This window comes from Corylus avellana, chromosome ca2 (assembly GCF_901000735.1).
Source record: "Corylus avellana chromosome ca2, CavTom2PMs-1.0".
In the NCBI taxonomy this organism is placed as follows: Eukaryota; Viridiplantae; Streptophyta; class Magnoliopsida; order Fagales; family Betulaceae; genus Corylus; species Corylus avellana.
The window spans coordinates 43680178-43707894 of NC_081542.1; the positions used below are offsets into that span (position 1 = coordinate 43680178).

Here is a 27717-nt window from a genome sequence, read left to right on the forward strand (position 1 = left end):
ACATCAGCTAAGAAAACCAAATACAATAAGCTTGAAAACAGTATATCTTTAGCCAAAGCCACTGCCCAAAGCTACCGGATCTTTAGCCTAATGTCGCCACCGAAAGCCAATCGGAGGTTTCGGAGGGGGCCTATGACCATCACCATCCTCAATCGAGCTGCCACGGCTTCAGACATTGTCTCCAACTAGATCTGGCCACGACACCAACTAGCTTTTCTGTCCTTCCATCTCATCCGCCAGTCGATCATCACCATCAACTGCCCTGAACGGCTGAACCCTAGTTACCATAGCTTGGATCGGGGGTAGTTGTTTTGTGGTGGGCTAGAGCTTGGGCGGTGCGGCGTTCCGTCTATTGGTGGCGTGCGTACTAGGCGGTGGCTTTGAGCGGAATCTATAGCGACATTAGGCTAAAGAGGTGGTGGAGCATTTTTGTTGATTGGTTTTTTTTTTTTTTTTTTTCATAAGCTCCGTGTTCTCATAGTTATTGTATCTGGTGTTTTACGGCCCATCCAGACAATGGGAGCTCTCTTTTGTTAAATATTTGTTTCTTTTCATTCTTAGACAAAGAATAAAAGGCCAAAAAAAAGTTCAAAAAGAAAAGAAGATATATATATAGATATATATATTGGCTACGAGACATTTAGTTTCAATGGATAACCTATTTTGTGTTGAGCTACATATAATTCTCCTTAGAGAAATGATTAAAAAAAAAATATATATTATTCTTTCAACAATCTTTTCAACCATTTTGGTATAGTAAATTGGTGAATCTATCATTGAATTTTTGTGGGACTCACATGAGTCCACAGATCCAAAGGTAAATCCATTAAATTTGCAAAAAGAAATGATTGACAAATGGCTTAGAAGATAATGTATAGCATGCGTTATTTCACAAAACGAAATTTACTTTATTCTAAATAATATTTTAATAAATGAATTTAACCGACATGTTGGTTTTAAGTTAAGGCGAAATAACAAGTTTAGTTACTATTTTCACTTAAAGAAAAAAAGAATTTTAGTTCCTATTTTAGGGGTGACATGACTTTCTATTTTTTATAATTATTTTCTTTTTCGTAATTGGGGCTTAATTAAAGAGTATTGATTAATCTTTTTAGCTTTATAGGGTCGGACCACCCCAATCCCAAGTAGCGAAGCCAAGCCGAGTAACGCTAGAAATCTTTCTCGTGTTACTTTTGTGAACCCCCAATAAAGATGTGGCTTTCAAAATCACCATTGAGCTTCTAATTGATCAATATTGAATTTTAATCAAATTGTTTAAAAGCCACCTCATTTTTTAAAAATATAATTAAGAAGGATTTCAAAAATTACTCATTCAATACACCCGTTTCTTGTGTTTCAATTCAAATACACAGCCCATATTAAAGCTATTGTTGTGTTCTAAATATTTTGCACGATCCGTTTTTCCTTGTTGCTTCCCAATCCTATCTTCCTTTGACTAATCTTCTTTGAAATCAAAATTGGATATAGATTTTGTAAAGGGAAATGTTAGGTATTTTTTTAGTGTTACGGTGTCCTCTCCATTATAATATGACTTTTAAAATTACCAATAAATTAAAAGTCAATAATAATAATCTTAAACTCAATGATAATTTTAAAAGTCACATCACAATTGAGAGGAGACCCGAAGAACAGTAAAAAAAACACGTAGCATTTCCCTTTCGTTAAATATTAGATAAAAGGCGCCAAAAGAGCAATTTCAGAAAGAAAAGAAGATAGAAAGGCACAACTTCAGTTTCATCAAACATTGAGCAGACACAATCTCACAACTTCAAAGGATAAACATGAGGATCATTAACATATATTACTCTATTCCAAACCAAATATCTTCCTCAAATCCAAGACAGACTCATAAATCTTCTTCTGGTCGGGAAGAGACTTGGCGACACTCTCCTTCTTCATGCACCTCTTTGCCCAAGCAATAATCTTGGGGCACTCTGTCTCCATGCTGAATTTCCCAAATGTCTCATACACATAGAACCAGCTATAGAATGTGACGAGGGCAATGTCAACCAACCCAAATGTTTCACCCCCAAAGTAAGGCTTCTCACCAAGCTCCCCCTCCAATGTCTTATATATTTCCAAGAAATCCTTCTTCGCTGCCTCCTGCTCTTCTCCTTTTGTCGCCCATAACTTCCTTGCAACACTATACACCTGCATTTTGCACTCGCATGAACTGGTCAAATACATATATACATAGCAGAGTCAACATGCTAAATGAATAGTAAATTCTATTAAATAATCTAATTATTTAACTAATTTGATATTGAAATTGCAGAGATCGGCTTTCTACCTTCTTATCGACAAAATCAGCCCAAAACCTGGCGTGAGCTCTGTGGTAAGGATCAGAGGGCAGAAACGGAGACCTGTCGTTCCAGACCTCGTCAATGTACTGAATGATGATGAGGGACTCACAAACCGGTTTGCCGTTGTGGATGAGAACCGGGATCTTCTTGTGAATCGGGTTCATCTTGAGAAGCAGATCGCTCTTGTTCCACAAATCGTCCTCCTTAGACTCGTACTCGATCTCCTTCTCAGCCAGCGCGACCCTCACCCTCATCGCGAACATGCTGGGCCAGAAATCCAGAAGAACCACCTCGTCCGCCATTGTCAAAAAGAATGAAGCAATTTGGGGAGCAGATCTAGTAAATTGTGTTGCACTTTCACATAATATTGTTGGAGATGTGTAAGATGGGGAAGAAGGGTGTCGTGTGAGATTTGAATTGTATCAAGTCAACACAAGGAGGATCGTTTTGGAATTTCAAGCGGACTTGGAGTCCTTGTCGCGACGTCCAATTGTAGCACTTGGCAGTTGGCGGTGTATGGGCATTCTTCCATTTTTTCTTTTTGATATATATATATTTTTTAATCTTCAAAGCCGCCTTTCATGACTATAAAAAAAAAATTGTGATTGTCACGTGCACTTGAGTCGTTTTTGGGTGATTAATTCACTCCTCTTTTATAAAAAAACATACATATTTTAAGCATTAGAGCATTCCCAATGGAAGAGCCAAATGTTACTTTTATCTAGAATAGCTCTTCAAATATTCAAAAAACCTCCCACATTGGATGAGCCAAAAATATATGTAAAATAGATATTTGATTAGAAGAGCTAAAAAAAAAGTTAAATGTAGCAGCACTTTTTAAGGGAGCTATTTTACTTTTTAGTGTTTCTCTCTCCTGCTTTATCTTTTTCCCAAATCTTTTCCCACCTCTTTTTTAGAAATACAGCTAATCGGATGTGGAGACACTTAAAAATGGCTTAGCTAAATTAGATAAAAGTGAGTTTTGAAGAGCCATTTTACATAAAAATATGGCTCTTCCATTGAGAATGCTCTTAGGTGTGGATTAACCACCTCTAAAGGTCAATAGTCTTTGAAAATAAAAGAACCATCCCTATCTTATGTGCTGTGACATTCTTAGTCGTCTATTTAAAAAGAAGAGTTAAATACCAAATATTTTTCTGGAGTTTGATAATTTTATTTTTATCTCTTTGGGATTTCATTTTTATCATAGGACCCCCCTGGGGTTTTGATAAAGTACCAAATTAGTCCATCCGTTAAAGTTGACCGTTAGGACTGACACGTGGACCAATCAGATGTTGACACGTGGCACCTATTTAATTTTTTTTTAAAATTAAAAAAAAAATGTATTTTTAAAAATAAAAATAAAAAAAAAAAGAAAAAAGAAAAAGAAAAAAAATTGGCCATTTGGGGGTGGCTCGGCCACCCCCTTGGAGCCCAAGGGGGTGGCCGAAACCACCCCTGTAAAAACTGGGGGTGGCTCGGCCACCCCCAATTTTTTTTCTTTTCTTTTTTCTTCATTTTTTTTTTTTTAAAAATTAAATTAAATATGTACCACGTGTCAACATTTGATTGGTCCACGTGTCAGTCAACTAACGGATGGACTAACTTTGTCCTTTTTCAAAACTCCAGGGGGAGTCCTGTGATAAAAATAAAGTTACCAAACCCCAGGGGAGTATTTGGTATTTAACCCTAAAAAGAAATGGTCATACTCAGCGGCGGAATCAGGATTTTGAGTGTGGGGGGACAATTTTTTTTTTTTTTTTAATTAAAATGGTAGGCCGGAGAGACTAATCATGACTATCTTACATGGGCGTGACCATAATAGCACATACCAAATACATAGATACATATGATAAGTTTTAATTTCATAGTAAATCACAAGTCTTTTTTGTTAAAATTTTATTATAGTTCTTATTGCCACTAACAAATGAAAGAATGCCAAATAAATTAATGAATCTAAACCCATCAAATATTTAAGTTAATTAACAACAATGAAAGCTAAAAACAAAACTTGTATAATTTTTCTATATCAAAATATAGTAAATACTTATTCAAAATCTTAATCTTATGCATTTCAAAAACACAAAAACATAAATTATTTGCAATATAAACTAAGCACAATCTATAGGATTTAAGAAAGATGGTGTGTTCGAGTGTGAATTGTTTCTCCTAACAAAATATCTTGAAGCTCCCAACAACAATATTATCAATACTGCCCCAAAACAATGCTGCAAATCTGTTCCCAACAACAATACTGCTCCAAAACAATGTTGTGAATTTGCAATAATAAAGATGAGTCAAATGTTAATTTTAATATGAATTATGATCAAATCTCAAATTAGATTAATATTTAGGAACTAAGCCACACGTGATAATATGATAGAGCCCACATCCACAAAGCTAATATTTTATTTTATTTTCTAATTCACTAAGCCACTAACACACCCAACAACCAACTTGGCCACTAAGTTTTATCCCATGCGGTCCACATAGAAAGTAGGCTAGTAGCAAGGAATCTCTGTATTATGCAAGATTGCAACTTCCAACAAGACTTCTCACTTCTCAGATGAACTGCAAGAGGACACAACAAATTACGGCCCACCGGTAAGACTTTTCTAGTCTAACATAGATAGAGTCTGGTCCAATAGAGAGAGAGTTTGAGACAAGGAGGACTGAGAAAGTCTTTTAAGTATGGTGTGAGAGAGAAAGTCTTACTGGATAAACGACACAAGGGAGTAAAAAATTAATTTAGAAGGACAAATTTCTAAATTTAAGGAGCAAATATATAAAATATTCCTACTTTAATAAAAATTTTAAAGACTTTGGAGGCCGTGTACGTAGTTCCGCCCCTGGTCATACTAAAGCTATTGTCGTGTTATAGGTAATGAACAAGATCTTAATTCCTTTTTCTCTAGCTCTTCCCAATCCTCCTTTGACTAATCTTTTTTGCACTTAATTTTCATTAATTCTTTTTTCTTTTCTTTTTTTCAAATCAAAACTGAATATAGATTTTGTTAAAATAATTGTTTTTTTTTTTTTCAAATCAAAACTGAATATAGATTTCGTTAAAATAATTGTTTTTTTTTTTTTTCTTCTTAGACAATAGATAAAAAGGAAGAAGAAAGTTCACAACAAAAAATAATATATATAACATTATTTTAATATATATTATTTTATTTTCATCTAACATAACATCTTTCTTACTCCCATGGTACAAACGACAAAGGCACAATTTCATCAAACACTTGACAGACACAACGATGTAATAAAACATGCTAGCTATGCTCTACTGAGAAAACGCTCAGGACACACACCAAACAATCCAACAACTTCGAACGACGCTGAGAAAAAAAAAAAAAAAAAAAAAAACCGACGAACATGACATGACTACAATTACTTTAGTCCATACAACTCCAACACACGCTTATAAACCTTCTTCTGGTCAGGAAGAGTCTTGGCGACACTCTCCTTCTGCATGCACCTTTTAGCCCATGCAACAATCTTGGGGCACTCTGCCTCCATGCTGAATTTTTCAAGAGTCTCATACACATAGAACCAGCTGTAGAATGTGATGAGAGCAATGTCCACATACCCGAATTTTTCACCCCCAAAGTAAGGCTTCTCTCCAAGCTCTCTCTCCATTGTCTTATATATTTCCAAGAATTCCTTCTTTGCTGCCTCCTGCTCTTCTCCTTTTGTGGTAACTAACTTCTTTCCAACAGCATACACCTGTATTTTGCACTCGCATGAATCTAGTAATTAAATTCTAATAAATAATCTAACTAATCAAATATCAGAATTTTTTTTAAAAAAAATTTCTTTAAGTAAAATCACAGGAAGGATTGTAGACACCTACCGCCTTTTGATCAAAAAAGTCAGCCCAGAACCTGGCTTGAGCTCTCTGGTAAGGATCAGAAGGCAGGAACGGAGACCTGTCGTTCCAGACCTCGTCAATGTACTGAACGATGATGAGGGACTCACAGATCGGCTTACCGTTGTGGATGAGAACCGGGATCTTCTTGTTAATCGAGTTCATCTTGAGAAGCAGCTCGCTCTTGTTCGTCAGGTCCTGCTCCTTGTACTCGTACTTGATCCCCTTCTCAGCCAGCGCGATCCTCACCCTCATCCCAAACATGCTGACACAGGTATCCAGCAGAACCAACTCGTCCGCCATTGTCACACACCTCAAAAAGATTGAAGCGAAGAGCAAAGATTTATGAGACAGTCGTCGGAATTCTAAGCCAAAACGGGTTGTGCTAAGCTTTTGTAAGCGAATATTCTAATGCTCAGCACAATCACACGTCTCCTAGCACTACACAAGGAAACTCCAATCTGCATGTAACTACAAATGGAAGATCTCCCTGCTCGACAGCAAGGCACTTGCTGCACACGTTTCATAAAGCTATTACAAAAGGAAACTCTATGTTGTCACCTTGCTTAACAGCACATCAATGCAGTGGCGGATTTACACAGGGGCGACCTGGGGGTAGGCGCCCCTGGTAAATTTTTTTTAAAAAAAATCCATTAAGGATTTTCAATCAAAATTTGAAGAGTGCCCCTAGTAAAAAAAATTATCAGGGCACCTTGGCCTTCTTTTTGTGTTCAAATGGTCCATATGTGGAGAAATTAGGATATTTTTTACTAAAGAGAGAGAGAATAAAGTTATATTTTATCAACGGAGAGAGAGTAAATAATAGTTTATTATTAAAAAAAGATAGTGGGTGAATTTTTTAGTGTTTCTAGTCATAGTTTATAGATAAATGTGGTTTTTTTTTTGCTAAATTTAGACTCTAGTCTCTTTTATGTAAGCTTAGACTCTAATATAATTTATGCTTTGAGATTTTAAGCTTTTCTAAAAAATAGCCGTATGCTAATAGCCCACTAAAAATACTCATTTTTCTTAGACACTAGTAGTCATTTAATTGTGCTTAGTTTATTTCGTAAGTAGTTTAAATTATTATGTGTTTGTGACCTCGTTAGATGAAGATTTTTAATAGTTACTTTGATTTTTTTTTTTTTTTTGTGGGTAATTTGATGAGTTTGATTTGATTTGTGATACATATATTATGGTATAATTTATTTTTTGATTGTATTTACCGTATTATAAAAAATATATATAATACATAAAGAGAAAAAAAAAAAAAAAAAATTTTACGCCCCTGGTAACTCCAATTCCTAGATCCGCCACTGTCAATGCATACTCACTAAGGAAGTCAAAGACAGCAAGGATTATACGAAAAAGGAATAACATTCACACCTGCATGGAAATATATTAATCATGACATATATGGGGTAATTGTGTATTCAATGCAATCCCAAGAATCATGGAAAATCTCTTGTATAGTTACAATCATATGTGTATATAATAGGAGCGTGTATCACCAAAGATGTATAATGAAAAATATCTTTCTCCCATCTGTTTGAATTCATTTTCATGGTATCAGAGCTTTGTGGTTAACACCTAGTTGTTGATCCGAAATGGCCTCCTCCTCCAACTCTGTTGCTGCATCAACCTTTGTTCCACCCAATGTCTCTCATATGATTTCCATTAGACTTACCCCTTCCAATTACCTTTTCTGGCTCTCTCAAATCTCCCCAGTGCTCGCATGTCATGACTTACTTGGCTTTGCAGAAGGGACAGAGCCATGTCCTCCTCAGTTTGTTCTTGATGAACAAGGAAAGCCAACTGATGCTGTTAACCCAGAATTTGTAAACTGGGGTAGGAAAGATCAATGCGTTTTGAGCTTGATCAATGCCACACTCTCTAAAAGTGTGTTGGGTATTGTTTATGGTTTAAAAAAAGCCCATCAGGCATGGAAGGCACTTGCTACACGTTTTGCTTCACAGTCAAGAAGTCGTGTAAGCCATCTCAAGCGCCAACTCCAAAGTCTGAAGCAAGGGTCGAAGTCTTGCCTGGAGTACATCCAAGGAGCAAAAACTCTTGCTGACAAGCTATCTGCTGTTGGGAAACCTGTGGAAGATGAGGATATGATATCCTACATTGTAAGTGGACTCAATCCCTCTTTCAATTCCTTTATTACATCCTACTCTTTTGCCACTCGCAAGTCTGATCCCACTTTTCATGAGTTTCAAGATGAACTCTTGAACTATGAAACTTTGTTGGAAAATCAAAATCAATCTGTGCTTCCAGACACTAGTAGTTTTGCAATGATGGCTAATAGACAAAGCCAATACCTAAACCGTAAGCACAAAAATATCCGTGGTCCAATCTATCCTCGAAGATTTGCCTCAAAACCACATCCTTCCAGATTCAATGCTCAGCAAAAGCAAGCACCAAATCGACAAAATCAGCCCAGAACCTGGCGTGAGCTCTGTGGTAAGGATCAGAGGGCAAAAACAGAGACCTGTCGTTCCAGACCTCGTCAATGTACTGAACGATGATGGGGGACTCACAAACCGGTTTGCCGTTGTGGATGAGAACCGGGATCTTCTTGTGAATCGGGTTCATCTTGAGAAGCAGATCGCTCTTGTTCCACAAATCGTCCTCCTTAGACTCGTACTCGATCCCCTTCTCAGCCAGCGCGACCCTCACCCTCATCGCGAACATGCTGGGCCAGAAATCCAGCAGAACCACCTCGTCCGCCATTGTCAAAAAGGAATGAAGCAATTTGGGGAGCAGATCTAGTAAATTGTGTTGCTCTAATGCTCTTTCACATAATATTGTTGGAGATGTGTAATTGCATTCTCAATCGAAGAGGTAAATGTTACTTTTATTTAAAATGGCTTTTTTAATGTTTAAAAAGCACCATACATTGGATTAGTCAAAAGAAAATGTAAAATAGATATTTGATTGGAAGAGCTAAAAAAAAAGCTAAATGTAGCAACACTTTTCAAGGGAGCTATTTTATTTTTCATTGTTTATCTCACCTATTTTCTCTTTTTCCCAAATCTTTTCCTACTTTTTTTTTCTACATGTTCTCTTTTTCTCAAAACTTTTATTGCTTTTAATAATATTTTAATAGAATAGATAGAAATATAACTAATCGGATGTAGAGACATATAAAAATGACTTAGCTAAACTAGATAAAAGTGAGTGTTGATAAGCCATTTTACATAAAAATATGGCTCCTCCATTGGGAATGCTCTAAGAGACATTTAAAAATGGCTTAACTAAACTAAATAAAAATGAGTTTTAATGAGCCATTTTAAATAAAAATATGACTTCTCAATTGGGAATGCTCTTACATTGAATTAGCCAAAAGAAAATGTAAAATAGATATTTGATTGGAAGAGTTAAAAAAAAAAAAAGCTAAATGTAACAACACTTTTCAATTGAGCTATTTTATTTTTCATTGCTTCTCTCACCTGTTTTCTCTTTTTCTCAAATTTTTTCTTACTTTTTCTTTGTATGCTCTTTATTTCCCAAATTTTTTTTTTCCATTTTTCTTCTCACATGTTCTCTTTATACCAAAATTTTTCTCACTTTTAATAATATTTTAATAAAATATATAGAAATATAACTAATCAGATGTAAATACGTTTAATAATGACTTAATTAAACTAAATAAAAATAAATTTTGAGAAACTATTTTACATAAAAATATGACTTTCCTATTGGGAATGCTCTACGATGGAGACGAAAGAGTGTCGTGTGAGATTTGAATTGTATCAAGTCAACAAAAGGAGGATCGTTTTGGAATTTCAGGCGGACTTGGAGTCCTTGTCGCGACGTCCAATTGTAGCACTTGGCAGTTGGCGGTGTATGGGCATTCTTCCATTTTTTCTTTTCGATATATATATATTTTTTTTTAATCTTCAATGCTGCCTTTCATGACTATAAAAAAAAATTGTGATTGTCACGTGCACTTGAGTCGTTTTTGGGTGATTAATTTTCTCCTCTTTTATAGAAAAACATACATATTTTAAGCATTAGGTGTGGATTAACCACCTCTAAAGGTCAATAGTCTTTGAAAATAAAAGAACCATCCCTATCTTATGTGTTGTGACGTTCTTAGTCGTTTATTTAAAAAGAAATGGCCATACTCAGCGGCGGAATCAGGATTTTGAGTGGGGGGGACGATTTTTTTTTTTTTTTTCTTAATTAAAATGGTAGGTCGGAGAGACTAATCGTGGCTATCTTACATGGGCGTGACCATAGTAGCACCTACCAAATACATAGATACATATGATAAGATATAATTTCATAGTAAATCACAAGTCTTTTTCGTTAAAATTTTATTATAGTTCTTATTGCCACTAACAAATGAAAGAATGCCAAATAAATTAATGAATCTAAACCCATCAAATATTTAAGTTAATTAACAACAATGAAAGCTAAAAACAAAACTTGTATAATTTTTCTACATCAAAATACAGTAAATACTTATTCAAAATCTTAATCTTATGCATTTCAAAAACACAAAAACATAAATTATTAGCAATATAAACTAAACACAATCTATATGATTTAAGAAAGATGGTGCGTTCGAGTGTGAATTGTTTCTCCTAACAAAATATCTTGAAGCTCCCAACAACAATACTATCAATATTGCCCCCAAAACAATGCTGCAAATCTGTTCCCAACAACAATACTGCTCCAAAACAATGCTGCGAATTTGCAATAATATAGATAAGTCAAATGTTACTTTTAATATGAATTATGATCAAATCTCAAATTAGATTAATATTTAGGAACTAAGCCACACGTGATAATATGATAGAGCCCACATCCACAAAGCTAATATTTTATTTTATTTTCTAATTCACCAAGCCACTAACACACCCACCGACCAACTTGGCCACTAAGTTCTATCCCATGGGGTCCACATAGGAAGTAGGCTAGTAGCAAGGAATCTCTGCATTCTGCAAGATTGCAACTTGCAACAAGACTTCTCACTTTTCAAATGAACTACAAGAGGACACAACAAATTACGGCCCACCGGTAAGAGTCGTGTTATAGGTAATGAACAAGATCTTAATTCCTTTTTCTCTAGCTCTTCCCAATCCTCCTTTGACTAATCTTTTTTGCACTTAATTTTCATTAATTCTTTTTTTTTTTTTGTTGTTCAAATCAAAACTGAATATAGATTTTGTTAAAATGATTGTTTTTTTTTTTTTTTCAAATCAAAACTGAATATAGATTTTGTTAAAATAATTGTTTTTTTTTTTTTCAAATCAAAACTGAATATAGATTTCGTTAAAATAATTGTTTTTTTTTTTTTTCTTCTTAGACAATAGATAAAAAGGAAGAAGAAAGTTCACAACAAAAAATAATATATATAACATTATTTTAATATATATTATTTTATTTTCATCTAACATAACATCTTTCTTACTCCCATGGTACAAACGACAAAGGCACAATTTCATCAAACACTTGACAGACACAACGATGTAATAAAACATGCTAGCTATGCTCTACTGAGAAAACGCTCAGGACACACACCAAACAATCCAACAACTTCGAACGACGCTGAGAAAAAAAAAAAAAAAAAAAAAAACCGACGAACATGACATGACTACAATTACTTTAGTCCATACAACTCCAACACACGCTTATAAACCTTCTTCTGGTCAGGAAGAGTCTTGGCGACACTCTCCTTCTGCATGCACCTTTTAGCCCATGCAACAATCTTGGGGCACTCTGCCTCCATGCTGAATTTTCCAAGAGTCTCATACACATAGAACCAGCTGTAGAATGTGATGAGAGCAATGTCCACATACCCGAATTTTTCACCCCCAAAGTAAGGCTTCTCTCCAAGCTCTCTCTCCATTGTCTTATATATTTCCAAGAATTCCTTCTTTGCTGCCTCCTGCTCTTCTCCTTTTGTGGTAACTAACTTCTTTCCAACAGCATACACCTGTATTTTGCACTCGCATGAATCTAGTAATTAAATTCTAATAAATAATCTAACTAATCAAATATCAGAATTTTTTTTAAAAAAAATTTCTTTAAGTAAAATCACAGGAAGGATTGTAGACACCTACCGCCTTTTGATCAAAAAAGTCAGCCCAGAACCTGGCTTGAGCTCTCTGGTAAGGATCAGAAGGCAGGAACGGAGACCTGTCGTTCCAGACCTCGTCAATGTACTGAACGATGATGAGGGACTCACAGATCGGCTTACCGTTGTGGATGAGAACCGGGATCTTCTTGTTAATCGAGTTCATCTTGAGAAGCAGCTCGCTCTTGTTCGCCAGGTCCTGCTCCTTGTACTCGTACTTGATCCCCTTCTCAGCCAGCGCGATCCTCACCCTCATCCCAAACATGCTGACACAGGTATCCAGCAGAACCAGCTCGTCCGCCATTGTCACACACCTCGAAAAGATTGAAGCGAAGAGCAAAGATTTATGAGACAGTCGTCGGAATTCTATGCCAAAACGGGTTGTGCTGAGCTTTTACTTATGGGGGTGGCTTTTACTGGTGGGACCATATGTGCATCGACGTCAGTGGTTACATCATATGGTAAATACGTCAACATGATTGTTTCTTCTTTATTTTGCAGCTAAACAAGACATTTGACCTTGAACAATGAAGTTGGCGATATTTTCATAGCAAATAGGGGGTTGCTTGACGATTAGAAAAATATTAGAGTAAAGTCTACTTAATTCCTTTAAAGTATCACTTTAATTATAATCTATTTAATAAATTTTTAATTATGATAATTTACCCCACAAACTATTAAAATAATAACAATTATGCTTGCAAAATGACGAAATTATTCATATAGAATTTTTAAAAAGATAAAAATACCCTTAAAAATTTGAACAAAAATTTAAATTTAGTATTTTTATTTTTATTTTAATAAGGGTAATTTTGTCATTTTTAAAAAATTAAGGGTTCATTATCATTGTTTTGGTAGTTTATGAGGTAAATTGTCGCAATTGATAATTTGAGAGGTGAACTGTCATTTATGTGATAGTTTGATGGGGTTAAATAGACTTTACCAAAAATATTAAATAAAATATAAGAAATATGACATTTGTATTATTGAAGCATGTTAGAGGAAATTTCCTCTAAACTTTGGAGGAATGTTTTTGGTCCATCGGCAAACAACCCGGCCAATGGGGTTTGATTGCTTTTTCTTATTCTTTTATTTTATTTATTTTTTTTACTTTTGGCAAGAATGAAAAAGGTGTTGGATCTTGAACAATGAGGACGTCGCCTGCGTGGGGTTTGACTGCTTTTTCTTTTCTTTTTTTGTAGGCAAATAGGAAAACGATATTTACCAATTACCATCTTGAGAATGGTGACAGGAAATAAGAGCGTTCACATCGATTTTTTTTTTTTAATTTTTTTTTTTTTTGACTTTTTAAAAAAATTTAACAAAAAGTATAAAAAAAAGGGAAAAAAAATGCAACGTTAATTCTTGTGATTTACCTGATTTACAATTAGTTTTATGTGGTATCAAAATAAACTCAAAGGCTCTGAGGTATGCCCAAAAAACAATTTAGTTCTTATTGTCAAATTATGTTCACTAATTTAACAGATTTCGTTAATGTGACACTAACTTAAATATGATAAATATCACAATTTTATTGATTCTAATGTTTCACGCTATTGGAATATGTTAAGTCAATGAACGAAATTTGACTATAAAGACTAAATTGTTTTTTTTTTTTTTGCATACCTCATGAACTTTTAAGTTGATTTTGATAGCACAGTCAGTTAATTACAAAAGATGTAAATCACAGGTACTGATTTTACATTTTTTTTTCCTTATAAAAATGCCATCAGTAAACTCTTTATTCAATTTAATTTAACATTTGTTTGACTATCTTTCAAATGTAAAAAATGATATTTTATTTTTTTAAGAGACAAATTTTGTGACTTGAAAGTAGGTTTCGCCAAAAAAAAAAAAAAAGAAAAAAGAAAAGAAAGTGTATATAATCGGGGGTTGTTGTGTTGGAAATAAATGAATCACCTCATCTTGGCAATTGGAGTTGCTCAATCCTCAATCATACAAAAACGTCAAGTTAAAATAATAGAACCAATTTTTTTGGCCATAAGGCACGGAGGTGGCTGAACCACCTTCTTGTGACTATTGGGAGATAGTTCGATCATCCCTCAAAGGCATGAGGGTGGCTAAGCCACCTATTTTGAGCAGTTCGGGTCACCGAATCACCATCTTTTTTTTTTCGTTTTTTTTTTTTGAGAAGAATCACCATCTTCTTTGGCCCCTAAATGTGGGTCAACAACCTCTAAAGGCCAAAAAGTTTTTTTAATGAACAAACCGCCCCTATCTTATATATTGTGATGCTCTTAGTTGTTTATTTAAAAGGAAATGGTCATATTAAAGCTATTGTCGTGTTCTAGGTATTAGGTATTGAACAGGATCTTATTTATTCCTTTTTCTCTAGTTCTTCCCAATCCTGTGACTAATCTTTTTTGCACTTAATTTTCTTTTTCTTTTTTTCGAATCAAAACTTTTTTTTTAAAACAATTGTTTTTTTTTTTTTTTTCCTTCTTTCTTAGACAATGGACAAAATGAAGAAGAAAAGTTCACAAAAAGAAAAGAAAATATATATATATATATATATATATATTGAAATTTTCATCTAACATAACATTTAGCAGACACAACGAGGTAATAAAACATGGATCCAACAACTTCAAACGACAAACATGACTCGTCCATTAATACTCCAACACACGCTTCGACACACGCTCATAAACCTTCTTCTTGTCAGGAAGAGACTCGGCGACAATCTTCTTCTGCAGGCACCTCTTAGCCCATTCAATGATTTTGGGGCACTCTGCCTCCATACTCAATTTTTCACATGTCTCATACACATAGAACCAGCTGTAGAAAGTGATGAGAGCAATGTCCACATACCCGAACGTTTCACCCCCCATAGCAGGGCCGGCTCAGGCCCTAGGCGAGTTAGGCCCTTGCCTAGGGCCCCCAATTTAATAAGGCCTAAAAAAAATTTTTGAGTTAAAATGAATTTTTTTAAAAAAATTTTATTTTTGACCAAAAAAAAAATTGAAGGCCCAAATGTTATTTAATAGGGCCTAAAAAATTTTTTTATCCAAATTTAATGCCTCAATTTAATAAGACCCAAATTAATAAGCTCATTATAAATTTTAAAAATAATTCAAAAAATAATTAAAAAAGGACAAAGCATTAAAGCCTTATACATCATTACGCCAATTCCCTAAAGCTCCTGACGCTACAGTACACGCCTACATCATTCATTCATCCTCTTGCCCTCTTTATAGAAATTTTTTGTTTTTGATGAGAAAATATAAACGTTAGAAATAAAATATTACCATTTATTTTCTATTTATTATTTAGCCATCTAGGGAAAGTCAAGAGCCAAAAATATAAACTGCTGTCAATCATGGGCATTTTAAATATCAGTCTCTATATTTTCCACTTTACCTCTCCTCTTTGCTTGCTCTTTTCTGAATTTTTCTTCTCTGCCTATCTCATCATTTTCTCTTCCTCTCCAACTCCGAGTGACTAAGTCTCTTGTCCTATCTCCAAGAACTGCTTTATAATTCCTTTGCCAAATCAGGTTTTATTGTTATATTTTTGTCATTTATTTTATTATAGTCATAATTTTTTTTTTTGATAAATCGTGTTTGTTTAATTTGTTAGTGTTTTTAATTAAACATGTCTACTAGAAAATATGCATCTGGATATGAAAAACTTAAAAAAAAAAAAGAAAAAGAAAAAAAAAAAAGACAAATTGAATGAATCTCAAAAAGGAGCTCTAAATAAATTTGTTATTAGCAATAAACAAAATATTAAGGATAATTTAGGTGAAAAACTCATAAATGAACAAGAAACTCATCAAAAAGAATTAGAAGATAATGAAAATGTTATTGATGTATCTGAATCTATTTCTATATATATATATATATATGTTACTTTATAAAAGAAAAAATTTGTTACTTAACAAAAAAAAAAAAAAAATTAGTCCTAATTTTAAAGTTTTGCCTAAAGCCCCAAAATATGTTGAGCCGGCCCTGCCCCATAGTAAGGCTTCTCACCAAGCTCTCTCTCCAATGTTTTATATATTTCCAAGAACTCATTCTTTGCTGCCTCCTGCTCTTCTCTTTTTGTGGCAAACAATTTCTTGCCTACGGCATACACCTGCATTTTGCACTCGCATTCCATTAAAATTACAAGCCTCCGTACAGTATAAATTGTCTTCAATTCCCAACAATCCATAAAGAAAAACTCAAGTCCGAAACATGGACTCAACAGTAGTCAGTACTTGAGCTGCTACTATTTTTTGGGATTAGTTTCTATGGTTTGAAAAATAAAATAAAATAACGTCAGCAGAAAAAGAAAAGAAAAAGAAATTGAAAAGACGTGCTACCTTCTGATCAATGAAATCAGCCCAGAACCTGGCGTGAGCCCTCTGGTAAGGATCAGAGGGAAGCAACGGAGACTTGTGGTTCCAGACTTCGTCTATGCACTGAACGATGATGAGGGACTCACAGATCGGCTGGCCGTTGTGAATGAGAACCGGGATCTTCTTGTGAACCGGGTTCATCTTGAGAAGCTGCTCGCTCTTATTCCTCAGGTCCTCCTCCTTGTACTCGTATTTGATCCCTGTTAGAATATTATATTTTCGCAATATTCTCAATAGATGACGGAAATATTTGATATCGTATTCAATATTGTAAATATGCTGATTTTATATTATTTTGTAATTATTCTATTTTCTTTCTTTTAGAGCATCATTCAACTATAAATAGGTCATTTCATTGTACAATTGAACATACATTAGAGATACAAATTTCTTCTCAACAATTATCTTTCTGTTGTCTTTTTTTACACGGTAGCAGAGCCACCTTTTTCTTGGTGCCTCTTTTAAGCCTTTCTTCCCCGTCCGTATAATTTTCTTTTTCCGTTTGAGCGTTCTTTTTGGTGTTTCTTTTTGTTTCAACACTACACCAAACGCTTGTTGCGGTTGTTTTTGTACGTGACAGAAATTTTAGAGGTTGAATTGTGCAAAATCGAAAAGTCTGTGAAAAAACGAAGCCGTCACGCACCTTCACGCGCCAGATCAACTATGCCCCATAGTCCCGCGTCACACTGGATACTTGCCCGCAGGTCTATAGTTGTTGCTGTGTACAGCGTCGCACTGGATCATGGCTTGCAGGTGCACCATAGCTATTGTGCGCGCACCACACCAGATCGCTCCCTGAGGCTGTACTTGCACGTCCGCCACACCGGATTACTGCCCTCAGGTTTATTTATTTAATATTTTCTATTTTCCCCAAAAAAAAAAAAAAAAAAAGTCTACCAATCTTAATACTATTGTCCGTCCCATTGACAATATTTTAGATGGTTCCAATTATGTTGTGGGCTCAAAATATGGAAGTTTTTTTTAGGGGGAGGAGATTATGGCATTATGTTTGTGGAGAAACTGTTGCACCCACACAAAAAGACGGTGAGTCAGCCGACAAATTTGCCAGTCGATTTGAAGATTGGGACAGTGCAAATTATAGGATTATTTCTTGGTTTATCAATACTTCAGTTCCTTCCATCCACAGTTTGCTCCCCAAGCTTGGGAATGCAAAGGCTGCCTGAGAGTTTTTGGAAAAACGATATAATTATACTTATGATACCTCTCTAGAATTTCAGATTGAAACTAAACTCTATCAGACACGTCAGGAGCCAGGTCAGTCTATTGCTGATTTTTATTCTCAAACTAATAGTCTTTGGGAGCAATTATCTGCTGCAGAACCTCAACTGAAGCATCCTGAAGATGTGGAAATATTTGCAAAGTATTGGGATCGTCGGAAGTTTATGCATTTCATGATGGCTCTTCGTGCGAATTTTGAACCCACTCGGGCTTCTCTCTTACACCGCAATCCTCTTCCCACATTGGAAGCTGCTGTAACAGAACTTATTTCTGAAGAGACTCGACGGTTCACTATGCACTTGCAATCTCCAGATATGGTTGTTGCTGCTACACCTCAGAGTGTTCCTAAATTTCCTCCTAAACGATCCACACCACTGTCTTCCTCTATGAAGATAATTTGCAACTATTGCAAGCAGCCTGGTCACTCTATTGCTAATTGCTACAAGCTCCAAAACAAACGTCAGTCACGAGCTCCTTTCCAACAAACAGCCACAGTTGTTTCATCTGGTTCCTCTGCACTTGCATCTTACACTGAGAACCCATCTCAATCCTCTGCTCTCACTGCATCTAACGTTGAGGCATTAATCCATCAGGTTCTATCTCGTTCCTCTACTACCTTGTCCGTCACATCAGGTAAAAATCCATGGTTCATCGACTCTGCTTGCTGTAATCATATGACCCCTGACCCCACTTTATTTTTCCAAAAGTCTGCCCTTTCCCCCAATCCTGTCATTTATACTGCTGATGGTTCTAGGTTACCTGTTAGTCATAGTGGATTTATTTCTTCACCTAATTTGCCTATTGATAACACATATCTTGTTGCTCAATTGTCATTAAATCTTCTTTTAGTTGGCCAACTTTGTGAACTTGGTTTGGAGTTGACATTTTCTAACAAGGGTGTTGATGTGCAGGATCCACAGACGGGTCAACTAATTGGGACCGGCCGTAAGATTGGACGTCTTTTTGAGCTTTCATTCTTGCAAACTCATACTCACTTAGCAGCTGCTGTCACGACACTCACTGCCTCTTCCAACTTATGGCATTCACGTTTAGGTCATGCCTCTCTACCACGTGTCCAACTTCTTGCATCTCAAGATCATATAGGATCCATAGATGTAAAATTTTTTAATTGTATTTCTTGTCATCTTAGAAAACAAACACATTTATCTTTTAATAAAAGTGAGTCTCCATCTTCTGCACCATTTGATTTGGTTCATTCTGATATTTGGGGCCCTACCCCTGTTCCCACCAAGGGGGGAATCTTGCTACTTTGTTATTTTTCCTGACGATTATTCTCGTTATACTTGGGTATATTTATTATAGTATCGCTCTGAACTCACTCAAGTTTATCAAAATTTTCATCAAATGGTACAAACCCAATTTTTTCGTACCATCAAAATTTTTCGTTCAGATAATGCTATGGAGTATAATGAGAAATCTCTTCAAAATTTTATAAAACAAAATGGGATCCTCTCTCATCGTTTTTGTCCTTATACTTCTCAGCAAAATGGGCATGCAGAACGCAAACATCGTCACATCTTAGATACTGTAAGAGCTCTTCTCATCTCTGCCTCACTTCCTGAATGCTTTTGGGGTGAGGCTGCTCTCACTGCTATTTACACGATTAATCATGTGCCTTCCCCGACTATTCACAACCAAACTCCTTATGAGTGCTTGTATGGTAGCACACCTAACTTTTCATTGCTTCGCGTCTTTAGTTGTATCTGTTTTGTCACTCTTCCTCCACATGAGCGTACTAAACTTGAACCCCGCTCTCACTTGTGTTGCTTCCTTGGTTATGGCATCACTCAAAAAGGTTATCGCTGCTATGACCCAATTGCCCAATGACTTAGGATCTCTCGCCATGTGGAGTTTTGGGAACATAAAATGTTCACCAGTCAAATGCCTTTTCCACATTCCTCCTTCGCATATTCTCTTGTCTTCACTGACCCCTCTATTGTCTTATTTCCTGGATCATCTGCAAATAACTCAAGCTCATTGGACGAGCCTTCTACGGCTGCTTCTCATTTGCCTGATTCGACTACGGATCCTCCTACTACATCACACACTCTCGAGCCTTCTCATGAACTTCGTCGCTCTGATAGGGTAAAAGCACCACCTGCCCATCTCCATGATTATCATTGTTTTTCTGTTCTTGCTACTCTTCACGAATCTCACTCTTATCGTGAGGCTAGTGCTGACCCTCTTTTGCAGAATGCTATGTCTGATGAACTAGATGCCCTTTCTAAAACCAATATATGGGACTTGTTGGGTTTATAAAATTAAAACTTGTGCAGATGAATCTGTGGAATGCTATAAGACTCGTCTTGTTGCAAAAGGATTTACTCAAGAGTATGGTATTGACTATGAGGAGACTTTTGCTCCTGTTGCTAGACTGACCTTTGTTAGATCCTTACTTGCAGTTGCTGCTGTTCATCATTGGCAGTTTTTTCAGATGGATGTTAAAAATACATTCCTCAATGGTGATCTTACAGAAGAATCTATATGCACCCTCCACCTGGCTATCACCATCTGCCACACAAAGTTTGCAGACTCCGTCGGGCACTTTATGGTCTTAAGCAGGCTCCTCGTGCTTGGTTTGCCAAGTTTAGTTCTGTGGTTGCTCAACAAGGCTTTGTTTCTAGTTCTTGTGACTCAGCTTTCTTTCTTCGAACTGCTGATAATGGTACTATCCTTATCCTTCTTTATGTAGATGATATGATTATTACTGGTGATGACATTTCAGGCATCCGTGCTCTTTAATCCTTCCTTAGCCAAAATTTTGAAATGAACGACTTGGGGACACTCAGCTACTTCCTTGGTCTTGAGGTTATCTCGTGTAATGATGGTTATTATCTCTCTCAAGCCAAATATGCATCTGATCTACTTTCCCGAGCAGGTCTGACAAATAGTAAAACAGCGAGCAGTCCCCTTGAGACCAATGTCAAACTTCTAGCCACGAATGGTGAGCCTTTATCCGATGCTACTCTCTACAGGCAGCTAGTAGGTAGTCTAATTTATCTTACTGTTACACAACCTAATATTGTCTATGTTGTTCATTTGGTGAGTCAATTTATGAGTGCACCTCAATTTACTCATTATGCTGCTGTTCTTTGCATTTTGCGCTATGTCAAGGGCACTATGTTTCATGGTATTCATTTCTCTTCTCATTCATCTCTTGAGCTCCGAGCCTACTCTGATGCTAATTGGGCTGATGATCCTACTGATCGTCGCTCTACCACTGGATATTGTTTCCTACTTGGAACTTCTCTAATTTCGTGGCGCAGTAAAAAACAATCTGTTATTGCTCGATCTAGTACTGAAGCTGAATATCGTGCTCTTGCTGACATTACATCTGAACTTCTCTGGTTACGATGGCTTTTGTCCGACATGGGTGTTTCTCAGTCCACTAGTTCTCCTATTTATTGTGACAATCGAAGTGCCATACAGATTGCTCATAATGATGTTTTCTATGAGCGCACAAAACATATCGAAATTGATTGTCATTTCATCCGCCATCATCTTCAGCAAGGTATTTTGCATCTTCATTCTGTCATCTTTGCAGATCAATTGGCTGACAGCTTTACCAAATCTCATCCATCAGGACGACTCAATGATCTTATCTCCAAACTCAAGTTGGCTTCGCCTCCTAGAGTTTGAGGGGATGTTAGAATATTATATTTTCGCAATATTCTCAATATATTACGAAAATATTTGATATCGTATTCATTATTGTAAATATGCTGATTTTATATTATTTTGTAATTATTGTATTTCCTTTCTTTTAGGACCTCATTTAACTATAAATAGGTCATTTCATTGTACAATTGAACCCACATCAGAAATATAAATTTCTTCTCTACAATTATATTTCTGTTGTCTTTTTCTACATTCCCCTTCTCAGCCAGCGCGACCCTCACCCTCATCCCAAACATGCTGAGCCACAGATCCAACAGAACAACCTCGTCTGCCATTTCTCACACACCTCAAAAAGATTGAAAGGAAAGAAAAGTGGGATGGATGGAGCAGCCAAAGAGTTATGAGACAGTCGTCGGAATTCTGGGTGGCTCAGTATGCGAAAACGGATTGTGCAGTGTGCTTTTTCTTATAGAAATGATAAAAAGGACAATTTTTTTTTTTTTCACAACTTTTTTATTACGTGGTATTCTTTTTAAAAACAAAATAAAAAATAAAAATAAATTCTGAAAAGCAATAACATTTTACGTGATATTTTTTTATTAGATATTTTTTTCTTAAAAAAAAATGTTCTTTTTCTTCATAATAATAATAAAAAAAAGACCACATAGAATATTATTGTTATTGTTTTAAATTTTTTATCTTATCTTATTATTATTATTATTATTATTATTATTTTTTTAAAAAAAAAGAGTTCAGAGCCAAAATTATGCCTTTATATATATTAGGGCTGGGTATCGGTCGGTTAGGACCCGTTAATGGGCTTATCGGTCGGTTAACCAATAAGCTATCGGTTAACCAAATCATAACCGATTACCGACCGATAAGAAGTATTAACCGAAAATTATCGGTCATATCGGTAATCGGTTAATCGGTCGGTTAAATCGGTTTGGGCTTTTATGGGCTTTTACTGGTTGCTAATTGGGCCAAAAATTAATTATTTTGGAAGTCCAAATACGTTTTGTTGAGCTAAAGCCTAAAATAGCTTATTAAAAATTAGTTATTTTAGAGTATATTTTTTGCTAAAATATCTTATTGAAGTTTTTTTATTATTTTTTTATTTTTTATTGATCCACTACAATAATAAATATTAAATTTTAAAAAATTAAAAATTAAAATAGTTTATCGATCATATCGGTTTTTCGATAAAAAAATTTTAACCAACCGATTATCGACCGATAAGCTTATTGGTATAAAATTTTTAACCGATTACCGACCGATAACTATCGGTTATAGTTAATATCGGCCCGGTTAAAGTCGGTAATTGGTCGGTAATCGGTAATCGGTTAATTTGTCCACCCCGAATATATATATATATAAAAGGGTGGCTTTTGATGGTGGGAACGTATCTGCGTTGACGTCAGTGGTCACGTCATATGCTAAATATGTCAACTTGGGCAGCAAAGTCCTCTGCTGCGTGGGGTTTGATTGCTTCTTCTTTTATTTTGCAGCTAAAAAAGACTTTGGACCTTGAACAATGAAATTGGCGACATCTTCATAGCAAGCGCTGTGATTGCCTTTTCTTTTTCTTTTTCTTTTTTCTTTTTTCTTTTTATTTATTTATTATTATTATTATTATTTTTTATTTTTTATTTTTGGCAAGAAGGAAAAAGACATTGCATTTGGACCTTGAACAATGAGGACACCTCGTGGGGTCCAAAATCTAACAAAACTCTCGATTTCAAAAAGTGTCACAAGTGATACTTGTGAATATTGAAAAAATACACTTAGTACTTCCGTCCATGATCTGCCCAAAAATTTGTAATTCGAATGATTGGTAGTAGCGGATCCAAGAATTCATTGTAGTAGAGGCGTAAATAAAATAATAAAATGTAATGCTAAATAAATATTTTTTTGTTCTCTTATATACTATATTTTTATTATAATATGGTAAATACAATTCAAAATATAAATTATAACACAATATATGTATCACAAAAAGCATACTTATCACTCTAATGATATTATAATAAAATTATTAGCATATTCCAATAGCTATTAATCTAACAAAACAACAAATGTATGAATAAAAAGAACAAATAACATATCTGAGAGGCTGGGATTGTCAATAATTTATTGAAACTCATTGATGCTTGACAAAATTTCAAAGTATATATATATATATATAACACCTAAAAATGCCAATATTGTTTTAATCGGATTAAGAGAAACAAAATTTTAATAACTCATAAAACAATAATTTATAAAAAAACATATAAGAAAAGAAGATGAAAAGAAAAACATATACTGCCAGACTTGTTAGCCAAGGGGAACTTCGTACTACTTGGAGCCACTACTACTGCTAGACTTCTTTTTCCCACCCTTGGTCTCTATTGTTACGGTGCACAATAATTGATGAACAATATTGAATCGATTAAGAGAGAGAGTCAAAATACAAATTTTACGTGGTTCGGTAATACGCCTACGTTCACAGAGAGGCGATTGTATTATAGAATACTCCCGCTCCGTGAACGTCGACGTTCACTTTGCTCCCGTCTACTTTACCTTCCACTAATGTTAATATGAGCTACCAATTTCAATTGTCTCATTAAAACATATATGTGCCTGTTTTGGTACATGTATTCTATAATTTCCATTCAACATATAACTCTCATTGTCAATTGCCATGTAGAAGGAGCCCTGGCAACACAAAGGTTACCCACCATTTTTACCTATAGATATAGAGAGTCTATAAACGTAAGAAATAGTGTATACTTGAGAGTACTATAAGGTCTGAGCAACATGTATGACAATTCAGACTACTAAAACAAAACGTCACCCATCATAACTAAAAGCTGTCAAATCCCGGACAAATTTTGAAGGACAATTAGCATGATCCTTAATTTGTTCAACACAATGACTCTCTGAAATAGTGAAATCCGAAAAAAAACAACATATGAATATATAACAAAATAAGCACTAGTATTGGTGCTTTTGATTGATACAATTATAAAAACTAGAATAGAATAGTATCCACACACACACAAAAAAAATAAAATAAAATAAAAAAATGGTAGAATAAGTGATTAAATTCATGTTTAGTATCTAATTATCATAGTACCAGCTGAGTCTGACTCTGACATTTGGATGAATGGAAATTTATCAAGAAAAAAAGAAGATTAAATAACCAAAATCAGATGCTGGCATGCAGATGAATCTAAGAATCTAATTCAATAATGAAACCTACCACTAGAATAACAAGTATGAGATGGAATTGAGCATTTCCTACAAGCCAAGACATTTGAATCAACGGTATGAGATTGAATTGTCACGTGCACTTGAGTCGTTTTTGGGTGATTAATTTACTCATCTTTTATAGAGAAACATACATATTTTAAGCAGTAGGTGTGGGTTAACCATCTCTAAAGGTCAATAGTCTTTGAAAATAAAAGAACCACTCCTATCTTATGTGTTGTGACGTTCCTAGTCGTCTATTTAAAAAGAAATGGTCATACTAAAGCTACTGTCGTGTTATAGGTATTGAACAAGATCTTAATTCCTTTTTCTCTAGCTCTTCACAATCCTCCTTTGACTAATCTTTTTTGCACTTAATTTTCATTAATTCTTTTTTTTTTTTCTTTCAAATCAAAACTGGATATAGATTTTGTTAAAATAATTGTTTTTTTTTCCTCCTTAGACAATAGATAAAAAGGCAGAAGAAAGTTCACAACAAAAAATAATATATATATATATATATATCACTCCGCTGGTAGAAAGGCACAATTTTATTTTCATCTAACATAACATTAAGAAGGCACAACAAAGTGCCTTTCTTACTCCTATGGTACAAACTAGAAAGTCACAATTTCATCAAACACTTAATTAGCAGACACAACAACGTAATAAAACATGCTCAGGACACATACTAAACAATCCAACAACTTCAAACGACAAACATGACTACAATTACTTTAGTCCATGCAAGTACTCCAACACACGCTCATAAATCTTCTTCTGGTCAGGAAGAGTCTTGGCGACACTCTCCTTCTGCATGCACCTCTTAGCCCATGCAATAATCTTGGGGCACTCTGCCTCCATGCTGAATTTCCCTAAAGTCTCATACACATAGAACCAGCTGTAGAATGTGATGAGAGCAATGTCCACATACCCGAATTTTTCACCCCCAAAGTAAGGCTTCTCTCCAAGCTCCCTCTCCATTGTCTTATATATTTCCAAGAATTCCTTCTTTGCTGCCTCCTGCTCTTCTCCTTTTGTTGTACCTAACTTCTTTCCAATAGTATACACCTGTATTTTGCACTCGCATGAATCTAGTAAATTCTAATAAGTAACCTAATTATTCAAATAACTCTGTTGACATGACACAGTTTCTTAGCGATTTTCTTAGTTAGTTAGTTTCTGCGACTGGTCTTTACTCGCCTTCTTGTTTCAAGCGCGTGTGGGCGCGTTTCTTTTCTCACGTTTTTTATTCCAGTACCGGTGCTCCGGCGTTCCTTGCCCGTTGTTATTTCATTGGTAGAATGATCATTTGGTGAGTTATGGCCAAACGAGCTAATAGAGGTCGTGGTGGGAAGAAGGTGTCAAAATTGATGTTGAAGGAGGCATCAGCTAATTTGGAGGTTGCTTCAAGATCTCTGAATTGTGAGGTAGATCTGAGTGAGGAGGAGGAGAATTGTAATAATTTGACGGTGATTTGTGAGGATGTTGGTGCTTCAAAGCTTGAAGTTCAGAATTTGCCTGCTGAAAGCAATTCTATTCTGCGAGTGGAGGCTATGGAGGTTTCTTCTGGTTTTCCCGAGAATGAATCTGTGAGTAAATCTGACGCTGTTGAGTCTCCTATTAAGGTTGCTCAGAAGAGTGAAGGACAGGATTGGAGGCAATTGTTTCGTAAGGAGAAATCCATAGGAACATTGCAGTATTTTGCTCCTTCTCATGAGGATGGAAGAGTTGTAGTGAAGCCTCCAAAGGAAGCGATTGAGGAAGGTATTTCAAAATGGTCTTCTTCTTTGGTAGGCCAGTTTCTTGATAAACATCTTCCTTATTATATTGTTAAACGTTCTGTTGAGAGTATTTGGGCTCAATATGGGAAGGTTGAAGTTTTCTTGTTGGAGAATGGATTATATTTGTGTAAATTTGCTGATGAGAAGATGCGAGATGAGGTGATGGAGCCAAGAGTCTGGCATATGGCAAATAAACCTTTAATCTTGCAGAAATGGATCCCTGGTATGCAACTTTTAAAGATTTCTCTATCATCGGTTTCTGTTATCTGGGATCACCTTGTGCAGTTAGGCTGTAATTGCTGGAGAAAAAATCTCTTAATTGCTTGTTATGTCGGTTGGTTCTTGGTTTTGTGGTTTATAACCTTTGGCGTACTAGAAATGAGATTAAACATGATGGTGTTCCCAAAACTGAAGAGCAATTGTTGAAGCAAGTTTTCTGGGAAGTCAGGTCTAGGATTGCTGTGAAAAGAGGTTTTCCTAGAACTAAGGAAAACCTTTTGTTGTGCTCTTTGTGGAATTTACCTATTACTATTCTTTGTAATGTTGATTTGTAGGTTGTTTCCCCTGTTTTTTGCTTTGTGAGAAGTTCAAGATCTCTTCTTTAGTTGGGGGAAGAATCCGCACGAATCGGATTTTTTGAGGAACATATCGAGAGTTTCCTTTGTCTTTCTTTGTAAGGGGTTGTGTCCCTTGACTTTGTAAGGGGTTGTATCTGTGCTGTGGAGTTGCTCTATTTTGAGCTTTGGTTTAATAAAATGTTTATTCATAAAAAAAAGGGAAATCATATACAAAATCCTTAAGTCAACGCGTTTTTTTTTAAAACTCCCTGTGTATTTATTTTTGAAAATTTAGTCCCTGGGTAACTCGAAACTACAAAAAAACTCATTACCGTCAATTTTTGTTAACTTCCGTTAGTCCACTCAAAACTCACCGTTTTATCTTATTAAAATATTAATTTTTTATTAATTTAATTTTAAAAAATTAAATCTAAAAAAAAAAATAAAAAATTGAAGGGTGGCCAGGGGTGGCGGTGCCACCTCTGGCCACCCCCCCCAACCCCTAAGGGGTGGCCGTAAGCCACCCCAGGGGTGGTTTGGGGTGGCTCGAGCCACCTCGTGGGTGGAAAGGGGTGGCCCGCACGCCACCCCTCCACCCCAGGGGTGGCCCGGCCCATC

At 35.5% G+C, this 27717-nt stretch overlaps 3 protein-coding genes and 1 pseudogene across 3 annotated transcripts; all 4 read right to left on the minus strand.

Annotated features, from left to right (window-relative positions):
• Positions 1-1731: 1731 nt before the first annotated feature.
• LOC132170707 (probable glutathione S-transferase parC) lies at positions 1732-2727 on the minus strand. Its single transcript, XM_059581788.1, has 2 exons — positions 2312-2727; positions 1732-2172 (listed from the first exon to the last, which is right to left on the minus strand). The coding sequence occupies exons 1-2, from the start codon at positions 2624-2626 to the stop codon at positions 1828-1830; spliced, it is 660 nt and encodes a 219-aa protein (XP_059437771.1). The 5' UTR covers positions 2627-2727; the 3' UTR covers positions 1732-1827.
• A 2722-nt stretch (positions 2728-5449) lies between these two features.
• On the minus strand, positions 5450-6642 carry LOC132170706 (probable glutathione S-transferase). Its single transcript, XM_059581787.1, has 2 exons — positions 6181-6642; positions 5450-6053 (listed from the first exon to the last, which is right to left on the minus strand). The coding sequence occupies exons 1-2, from the start codon at positions 6496-6498 to the stop codon at positions 5718-5720; spliced, it is 654 nt and encodes a 217-aa protein (XP_059437770.1). The 5' UTR covers positions 6499-6642; the 3' UTR covers positions 5450-5717.
• Positions 6643-8595: 1953 nt separating this feature from the next.
• Positions 8596-8953, minus strand: LOC132169885 (glutathione S-transferase U24-like). The gene has a single exon (XM_059580833.1). It carries the CDS (start codon positions 8929-8931, stop codon positions 8596-8598), a length of 336 nt encoding a protein of 111 aa, XP_059436816.1. The 5' UTR covers positions 8932-8953.
• A 2588-nt stretch (positions 8954-11541) lies between these two features.
• Positions 11542-21862, minus strand: LOC132172824 (probable glutathione S-transferase parC; annotated as a pseudogene).
• Between the last annotated feature and the right edge of the window lie 5855 nt (positions 21863-27717).

Bases quoted from the DNA above. Each gene is read 5' to 3' on its own strand.
- LOC132170707 (XM_059581788.1), bottom strand. From the start codon at position 2,626: ATGGCGGACGAGGTGGTTCTTCTGGATTTCTGGCCCAGCATGTTCGCG. The intron at 2,173-2,311 runs GTAGAAAGCCGA...TGCAAAATGCAG, and splicing joins CTGATTTTGTCGATAAGAAG to GTGTATAGTGTTGCAAGGAA.
- LOC132170706 (XM_059581787.1), bottom strand. From the start codon at position 6,498: ATGGCGGACGAGTTGGTTCTGCTGGATACCTGTGTCAGCATGTTTGGG. The intron at 6,054-6,180 runs GTAGGTGTCTAC...TGCAAAATACAG, and splicing joins ACTTTTTTGATCAAAAGGCG to GTGTATGCTGTTGGAAAGAA.
- LOC132169885 (XM_059580833.1), bottom strand. From the start codon at position 8,931: ATGGCGGACGAGGTGGTTCTGCTGGATTTCTGGCCCAGCATGTTCGCG.